At 40.4% G+C, this 10062-nt stretch overlaps 1 protein-coding gene across 1 annotated transcript in view; it reads left to right on the forward strand.

The window, feature by feature from the left end:
• RLIM (ring finger protein, LIM domain interacting) overlaps positions 1-8904 on the forward strand; it is a 122593-nt gene extending 113689 nt beyond the window's left edge. The window contains exons 3-4 of the mRNA XM_063937184.1: positions 2137-2220; positions 2884-8904. Of these exons, the coding sequence (XP_063793254.1) occupies positions 2137-2220; positions 2884-4649 (1850 nt within the window). The 3' untranslated portion in view covers positions 4650-8904. The remainder of the gene's footprint in view (positions 1-2136; positions 2221-2883) is intronic.
• The last annotated feature ends 1158 nt before the right edge of the window (positions 8905-10062 follow it).

The raw sequence follows: 10062 nt of genomic DNA on the forward strand, positions 1-10062 counted from the left end.
TATTTGGCGTAAATATGTTGCGTGGTGTGAGGCCAGGAAGGCCCCTACAGAGGAATTTCAACTGGGTCGTTTCCTGCATTTCCTGCAAACAGGACTGTCTATGGGCCTAAAATTAGGGTCCATTAAGGTTCAAATTTCGGCCCTGTCGATTTTCTTCCAGAAAGAACTAGCTTCAGTTCCTGAAGTTCAGACGTTTGTCAAGGGGGTACTGCATATACAGCCTCCTTTTGTGCCTCCAGTGGCACCTTGGGATCTCAATGTAGTTTTGGGGTTCCTAAAATCACATTGGTTTGAACCACTCACCACTGTGGACTTAAAATATCTCACATGGAAAGTGGTAATGCTGTTAGCCCTGGCTTCAGCCAGGCGTGTCTCAGAATTGGCGGCTTTATCCTATAAAAGCCCTTACCTAATTTTTAATACGGACAGGGCAGAATTGAGGACTCGTCCTCAATTTCTCCCTAAGGTGGTTTCAGCGTTTCACTTAAACCAGCCTATTGTGGTACCTGCGGCTACTAGGGACTTGGAGGACTCCAAGTTGCTGGACGTAGTCAGGGCCCTGAAAATATGTTTCCAGGACGGCTAGAGTCAGAAAATCTGACTCGCTGTTTATCCTGTATGCACCCAACAAGCTGGGTGCTCCTGCTTCTAAGCAGACTATTGCTCGTTGGATTTGTAGTACAATTCAGCTTGCACATTCTGTGGCAGGCCTGCCACAGCCAAAATCTGTAAAAGCCCATTCCTCAAGGAAAGTGGGCTCATCTTGGGCGGCTGCCCGAGGGGTCTCGGCTTTACAACTTTGCCGAGCAGCTACTTGGTCAGGGGCAAACACGTTTGCTAAATTCTACAAATTTGATACCCTGGCTGAGGAGGACCTGGAGTTCTCTCATTCGGTGCTGCAGAGTCATCCGCACTCTCCCGCCCGTTTGGGAGCTTTGGTATAATCCCCATGGTCCTTTCGGAGTTCCCAGCATCCACTAGAACGTCAGAGAAAATAAGAATTTACTTACCGATAATTCTATTTCTCATAGTCCGTAGTGGATGCTGGGCGCCCATCCCAAGTGCGGATTGTCTGCAATACTTGTACATAGTTATTGTTACAAAAATCGGGTTATTATTGTTGTGAGCCATCTTTTCAGAGGCTCCTCTGTTATCATGCTGTTAACTGGGTTCAGATCACAAGTTGTACGGTGTGATTGGTGTGGCTGGTATGAGTCTTACCGGGATTCAAAATCCTTCCTTATTGTGTACGCTCGTCCGGGCACAGTATCCTAACTGAGGCTTGGAGGAGGGTCATAGGGGGAGGAGCCAGTGCACACCAGGTAGTCCTAAAGCTTTTACTTTTGTGCCCAGTCTCCTGCGGAGCCGCTATTCCCCATTGTCCTTTCGGAGTTCCCAGCATCCACTACGGACTATGAGAAATAGAATTATCGGTAAGTAAATTCTTATTTTTTACCTCCAACTGGATCGGTCAAATGGTGAACATTTCACATACTCAAAGCATTTCTATAAACGCTCTTTGAAATTTGAGAAACTAGTGGAGAGATTGAGGAGTTGGACTCTTAAAGGCATTATGATGGGTCTACTGTAGTGGGGTTCCATGGGTATTTCTTATATATAAATCAAAGGCAATTAAATGTCTTGTGTTTTTTTGTATCATTACAGTGCATTGTTTAGATATTTTGAAATTGATCTCAGAGTTCTGTAACTTGTATTAAAGTGCAGGGCTATGGAACACCTTAATGCAGGGGTTCCTAAACTTTTCACAGCGCCCTGGAGTATCATAATGGTTTTTTCACAGCACCCCTAGGCCAAAAGTTTCTTATTGAGAAAAACAATATTAAAAGAAATAAATTGTGCTTATAGGTCATCCTTCGGTTCAGGTATGTGGTGAGGGACAGGATTCACTTCTGTTTGTCCACATATTTAATGATTGAAAGCCGAAAACACTGGTTTTGTCTATTACATTGACCATAAATAATTTGAATTGGTCTGGGACCTCCAACCCAGGGCACCCCTGCAAGTACCACACAGTTTGGGAACCACTGCCTTAGTACATTATCCAGTGCTATATTTGAATATGTAGATTTGCCTCCCCTATATATTAACTATTTCACATCTAATTCCTTGTTTTAGGGGAAATAACTAAAGAGGAATTGCTAAGAAGGTTACAGCAAATCAAAGAAGGACCGCCTCAACCAAACACTGATGAAAACAGAGGTACTTGTATGACGGTCATTTAACCACTTACAAACAAATACAATTTCTAAAAAGATCCCCAAGATTTTTTTTTTATCAAAATAGTAAATAAACATTCACTATAATTTTTTTTTCTTTTTTAACAGAGATGCTGATTTGTTCAAGATATTGAATGACGTTTAATATCTGATTACCCAGTCTGATAAAAAAAAGCAACATAATATAATAATTTTATTTATGCGTGTGTTAACACTGTGTTTTTTTTTTTTTTTTGGGGGGTGGGGGGGGGGGGACTGTATAAAGCTATTTCTTGCAGTAGTTCACAGTCCTGCGAGAAGAACAGTCCCCAGCATGGTGTGGGTGATCCTGAGGATCACCCATCTCGGCTGCTGCTGTTCTGCCTGGGAGAGGATGGGGGAGAGACGCAATGGCTATATTAGGGAGCCTAGTGCAGAATGTGGGTGATCCTGTTAGGTCTACAGGAACCTGCTGTTCTACAGAAGGGGGGTGATCCTAAAAGGCCACCCAGACTGAGTTTAGGCTGCAGGAAGAAAATCATTGTTTGTATAGTTTATCTTTATTATAGGAATTTGCTTTTGTAATTACTGTACTAAATGTTCCGATTCTAATGAGAATTTTCTTTAAATTTTTTTTTACCATATTAAACAAAACTCTCTCGTTTAGTTTCTACAGGAGATGCTACAGAAGACTCTTCAAATGGTGATTCTATAATTGACTGGTTAAATTCAGTCCGACAGACTGGAAATACAACAAGGAGTGGACAGCGAGGAAACCAGTCATGGAGGGCAGTAAGCAGAACAAATCCAAATAGCGGCGATTTTAGGTTTAGTCTGGAAATAAACGTGAATCGCAGTGCTGCTAATCAAAATCTGCCATCAGCTGAACAGTCATCAGAAACCCCTGGGGTTGAAGATATGGAAGTTAGTAGTCAGGGTGAAGTTGAACCTGAACCTGACCCTGAACCTGAAACAGAGGCTGAACCTGAAATTCCAGCCCCAGTGGCAGCACCAATTGCAACCCCAGTTTCAGCTCCGGTAGTAATCCCAGTGGCTGCCCCGGTTGCAGTTCCAGTTGTGGCCCCAGTTGCTGCCCCATTGGTAACCCCATTGGTAGCACCAGAAGAAGTAACTGTAGAGGAGACTACTCCTCCAAGAGGTCAAAGGAGGGCAAGAAGCAGAAGTCCAGACCAACGAAGGATCCGAGCAAGGACTGATAGAAGCAGATCACCCCTGAATCGAGCTGTTGAGCAACCTGCTCGAAGGGCTCAACATAACTCATCACAAACTGTTGAAGCGTCCACTGTTGAAGAAGCAGAGGGTAGCTCCAGAACCAGACAGCTTGTGACTGCATACCTGAGCAATGCTTCAGTTGAGACAGAGGGCAGCTCTAGAACTAGACAGCATGTAACATCCAGACAGCAAGCACTTGTTACAGAACCTCAGAATCCAAGTGCGGTGCTGTCAAATCCAGAGACCAGAACCTCTTCCCAACCCCCTCCAACAGAGACTCAAGACACTGTAGAACCCACAGGAACGGGTCAGAGACCGCCAACTATAGTGTTAGATCTTCAAGTTAGGCGAGTGCGTCCTGGAGAATATCGCCAGAGAGACAGTATAGCAAACAGAACCCGTTCTCGCTCTCAGACACCCAACAACACAGTTACTTATGAGAGTGAACGGGGTGGATTCAGACGCACTTTCTCACGATCAGAGCGTGCTGGTGTTAGGACATATGTCAGCACCATCAGAATCCCAATTCGTAGGATACTGAACACTGGCCTAAGTGAGACCACCTCAGTTGCTATCCAGACGATGCTGAGGCAGATTATGACTGGTTTTGGGGAGCTTAGCTATTTCATGTATAGTGATAATGATGCAGAGCCTGGTACTCCGGCAACTACCCCTCCTCCAGTAGCAGTGGGAGGTGAAACTCCAACTATTGAAACAGCAAGTGTCAGTCCTCCAGCTCCAGCGCAAGCTCCAGTGCCAGTCCCAGTGCCAGAGCCAGTAGAACCTCCCATACCTACTGTGGAACCTGAGGAACCAAACCAGGAAATTGTTTCAACTTCTGGGACAAGAAGGGAAGTACGAAATAACAGAGGATCTGTTACCTTTGAAGAAAGTGGATCTCTTCCATTTCTCAGACTGGCTCAATTTTTCCTACTCAATGAGGATGATGATGATCAGCCAAGGGGACTCACCAAAGAACAAATCGACAACCTCTCCACCCGAAATTATGGTGAAAATGATGCCCTGAAAACATGTAGTGTGTGCATAACGGAATATGCAGAAGGGAACAAGCTGCGTAAGCTACCCTGTTCTCATGAGTACCATGTCCACTGTATCGATCGTTGGCTTTCTGAAAATTCTACCTGTCCTATCTGTCGCCGAGCTGTTCTGATATCTGGCAATAGAGAAAGTGTTGTGTAAACAAATTAATACAAACTGTATACTAAGCAGCCGCCACTTCTAGGCTGGGCAGAGGAATAAAATAAAATGCTTTTTATGGCCACTTTTTGAGTGGTGCTTTAAACTAGGGTTTTGGCTTGGAGTGAGTTGTCCTGTTGAAACATTTGTAATTTTCTTCCCTCACAAAATCTTGATGTTTCAAAACAACAAGAAATACAGTCCATTAAAGTACCTGCTAATTTCTCCACCATGCAAACATCTAACTTGCAAGGACGACATTTCTTACACCTCTGCTGGAGCAGAAAATTTAACTTTTTCAGTGCTGGAAAGATTTCTGTGAAGACCCTTTCAGTATGAAAAGGGTTACTAGACTTTGCAAGTTGGATCATTGCGAGCATCACTTACTTGTTTTAAGTAACAGTTTAATTACAGGAAAAGCCTTATAAATGCAGTAGTACATTTTTATGCTAATGTTTTCGAAAGGGTTTTTTTTTTAATGAGAATATTTGATTTCTATAATATTTAGTACCAATCTCTGGCCATATGACAGCATTACCAGTATAGCACATGTAAATAAGTAATTACCCTTTAATTGCTCATATTGTGCTTTCCTGGATTGTAATTGCATTATGCATGCGTTTAACCTACACCATACTTATTCTCATAAGCTAGAAGAACTATTTGGTTCCCCACCAACCCCACCAATTGCTGTACAAATGAAGCTTTTAGCTTCACTTGTTTTAAAGTTAGTGTTATCATTTAAGAGCATAATTAGCGTTGAATCATTTTTTTTCTTTATGGATGTTTGCTCGCATTTTGAATACATTCTTTATTAGTATTGCAAATGATCTAGCCAATATATAACTTTCATTTGCAGCCCGCAGCAGTGAGCAATGCAAATGAACAGAATACCCTGCAAGAGTTTTGGGTTCTTTTTTTAATTGAACGGTCAGTTCAGTATTTGTGGTCTTGGCATACTTCAAGAACGTAACATCAGAAAACAAAATTGACACACAAATTGACCAACAGGAGCTACCTTTGTGCTAAGCACTTACAAGTTTATTGAGATGGTTGTGTGTCCTATTCCACATAGTGTGTTGTTAGTTTATAACGGTAGTTTGTTTAAAACAAGTTACATTATTATTTTAACATTATAAAGTCGGGGTTTTTTTTTTAAGAGTGTGACAATGTATTGAACTATTAATGTCCCTCAAAATTCTAAAGCACCCAGTAATTATTTTGCTTAAAAAAATGATCTTAAACCAAATTGAGTCCTTTGATTTTAATATGGGCTAATATGTCAGAGCAATTTCTTCCGATGAACAGTTTAGGGTCTTCCTGCTCTGTAGCATATAAAACTGAATGCATCTGTGCCTTGCATTCGAGATGTTCTATGTGTGGCCGTGAATATTTCACTTGGATAAGAAATACATACATAACACAGAATAGCTTTATTGAACAATTCTGATTTTTATTTTGTTGGGCAAGGGGATGCACACAAATATTACTTTTATTTTTTTGTATACTGTTACTTAATATCCCATGGGATTGTGTAGTATTTACTACATGTTGAGAAGGTAAAGAATTTCCTTCCAGCACTGAAGGGGTGAAATTGCCACAAATTTATTAAAATGTCCACGTTTATTTGATAAACAAGGACAAACCTATAAGATCTGCAAACTCACGTTAGGATTTGTGTATATAAAGACACTTTTCTCATTCTGTATGTCTGAAGGCCATATTAACGGCATACTGTAGAAATTGCTGATTTAGTATAAATTTGGAATATTTATCTTGTTGTGAAATAACAAATGTCTATGCTTGTTGAAATAAAAATGAAAAATCACTTTCTTTAAAATGTATAGCTTTTTGTAGCAGCAGCAGCAGCTCCATACTCCTGCCACTGCACCGTTGTACTTAATGTGTAGCAGACAATCTGTCTGACATGACGCTCGCTCATCAGTCACATATACACCTAGCTGCCAGTTTAAGAACTGCGTTTGCAATTGTCTTATCGTGAAACAGGGGGTCTAGTTCATGTTTTAATATGTGAAATAAAATTGCGGCTGCTAACCTGAAATGGGAATAAATGTTTTAAAACAAACCATAACAGAAAAATGTTTCTATTTCTTGTCAAGCGCTGAATCTGGTAACATCAGTATTTCAAATATGTATCAACTACCCCGTAATCCATTATATTCTTCACTTATTGTATGCCTCTTTTGGGATTCATGTTTTCCCCTTGCATAGTTAAATGGTATAGTACCCATTTATAATGCAAACATGAACATTATTGGGATTAATACAATGTTTAAATTATGACCGCATGCAGCTTTCATCCAATACTGCAAATAAATGGTTTACATTATGGTTATTCTAAGGTTCTAGTTTTTCTGAACCCCACCCACAGGTCAAATTCTGATATACATTTTGCAAAAATGGATGTTTAGAGTGAATTAAAGGCATTCTTGGGGTGAATAAATGAGTTTGGTTTGCCTGAGCATAATTTCAAGGTACAGATTGTTAGTAAGATATTATTTGTTTGAGTAGTAAATTATGATTTTTCTCTTTACCAGTGAGCCTGATTATGGAACTCATTGACCACTGCAGCATATGAAAATAATACAATATTTGTCCATGTACTTTAAAAAATGTAAGTCACCTGCTTTGCTTGCTGTGGTCTGCTTCTCATCGGGTGAAAATGTTTAGTTTTGTATGCCACAAAACCTACAATTTATGTTTACAGTCTCCCAAGCTCCTGCGTGTGTCCTTATGATCAATGTAGACATTTCATAACATGTTTAATTGCAGCATGAGGCAACACCACTGGGAGACTTTTGTAAAGTTATAATTGTTAATATTTATGGTAGCTTTGTGATATTAGTATTGAGTATGCCAAATCCTTTGTCTATTTCTTCAGGAACCTTGTAAATTACATACTTGCAAACTATATACAGCTGGCAGATAAATTAGTTGTGTCCAGGTAAATAAAGTACTCTTTAGATTTCTAAAATTTTGAGATAAAGAACTGCCTATTATCCCACCCCTTCCCCTTTCCAATCCCCGTGCTCTCACAAAAGCAGTTATAAACTTATCCTTTGTGTACTGTAAGTCGCCACTTCTCAGCGTGTCTAACGCCAACATTTAAAATGACAATCCTGTTATAATCAAAATGCTACATGTTTTGACTTTAACCTGATTGACGCTTCTCGTCTCGGAATTGAAAAAGGCAGTTTGCAAATGCTACAGTACAGTAAATTTCGCTCTGTGTTCATTTTTTTATGTATTCTCTGCTATTGGCTTGCTCCAGTTATCTCATTTACAGCAAGGACTTCTACAGAGGTATGGGTTCTTTAGGCTGCATGATTTTTGTTTTTCATCCCCCTCAGCCAAAAGCAGGAAACCCTTAAAAGTGCACTAATTATTTGTGTTCAACAAGCTAGCTAACCTAAACTAGTACCTACACACCTTCAAATAGAATAGAGGTGTCTGAAGCTGCTTGTGTTCTGGAGGGTACAATGTTACTTTATAATCAGATTGTCATTGCATTCTGCAGAAATAATAGATGGTAAGGCTCATGTATAAATATTCTCATTTCACTCTGCAGTAGTAAATGATGGACATCCTGATAGCATCATTTGTCTTTGTTCATTGGCTTTAAATAGTGTCATGCTTGAATGTTTAATCAGGTTTTAAGACATTTTACTATATTGCTATATTCTCAAAATTATTTTCTTGGTTCATTATATTCTCAATCTGGGGAATTTTATTTTTATAGACCAGACATTCCAAAGTAATGATGACCTTGGTGAGATTGGACAAGTGTTCTGTACCATTTGAAATGTCTAATCTACTCTCAAAATCTACTCAAAATATAGTGAATGGTCAGTTCTCATATAGCTTCTGTCTTGCCGACCATAAGATTGCTTATACAGTAATATGGTATTCAGACTCTCCAAAATACAAATTTAAACTGTCTGCACGATAAGAATGTGGAATATTTGAGTGATACAGAAATTCCCATATTCAAGTTAAGCATGCAGGGTGTTTGGGAAACTATACAATTTGGATGTCTGTTTCCAATGAGAATGAATGTTCCAATAGTTAAATGAGTTAAACCAGTCAATAGTGTTTGCAAATATTGTATACGACCAGTTCATATTTTCCAGATTCAACTCTTGTAAAACATGATGGAGCTAGCCATTTAGATCACTTGCCATGAGTCTTTATGGCTTTGCATTGTCTTCTAAAAAATAAAATAACTGTTAATGAAAGACTTGTTGAGTGATAATTTGTTAAATGTAAGTTAAATGCCAATAAACACTTCTGTCAATTGCTAAAGGACAGGCATGTCAAACTCAAAATCCCAACCGGGCCAAATAATCAAGGTCTAAAGCCCGGTACACACGTGGCGATTTTAGCCTAAAAATGAAAGATAATTTTTAGGCTTATATCGTCCATTGTGTATGGGAGTATTATTGGTGAACGATGGGCGCTCCCACGCGTCGTTCAGTGATTACCGATATTGAGCTGAAATGCAGCTCAACCCGTGAATGTCGGCGGTGGTGTCACTGATTGTTATCGTTGAACGATAACGTTCAGTGTGTACGCACTATATCGTTGAACGATATTTCCTGTAGTTCAACGCCGGCATTTCAGCATCACCTAGTGTGTAAACGGCTTAAGTTTTGTGTGGGCCGCAAGAAAAAGAAAATTCTTATGCAATTATTGAAAGGTTCATTAGAAACACCAACAATAAAGTACATATATACTATATATGTTTGTTATCTCAGTAGGGGACCCACAAATTTGAGATGTTTGGATAAGGGATGCTCAACCTGTATAATCAAAGAGATGTCAAGTATCAGGAAGAAAACAACTGTAACAGTGTTAGCTGGGAGCTGTTATTCCCCCTCATATATCATTGTTCGGTACCCTCTCCTGTATGATACATATCAGTGTGAGCTAAGTAAATTGTGTCACTTCCAGCACCCCTCTATCCCTCCAGTCCAGCCACATGCCCCCTGGTATTCCCTCTTGCGCCTTGTTTTCCCTTCCAGCCACAAGCCCCCTGTGCCAGCCTCCTCCAATTTACCTTTTGTTGGGAAGTGTTTTTCTGTCTAGATTCTAGAAGAATCCTCCTGCAATTAGGGCAGCTGTGTACACAGGGCAGTTGTGCGCACGCACATACAGTGCATGACCGCTTCAGTGCTGATGGGCCGGAGCAGGCTGGATGCGGCAGGGAGCAGAGCTTTGTAAAGACAGCTGGGCATGCGCAGCAGCTCCAACCACCTCCCCCGTGGGCATTTCCCCATCTCTGTCACTATCTTCTCGCTCATGTGCAAAACGGTGAATGCTGCCCGATCGGAGATGAGCTCCGAACAAATCAGACAGGCCAACAGTAACTTATCTGGTGGTGGTGGGCCGCTTTCCA

Source organism: Pseudophryne corroboree, chromosome 8 (assembly GCF_028390025.1).
Source record: "Pseudophryne corroboree isolate aPseCor3 chromosome 8, aPseCor3.hap2, whole genome shotgun sequence".
Taxonomy (NCBI): Eukaryota; Metazoa; Chordata; class Amphibia; order Anura; family Myobatrachidae; genus Pseudophryne; species Pseudophryne corroboree.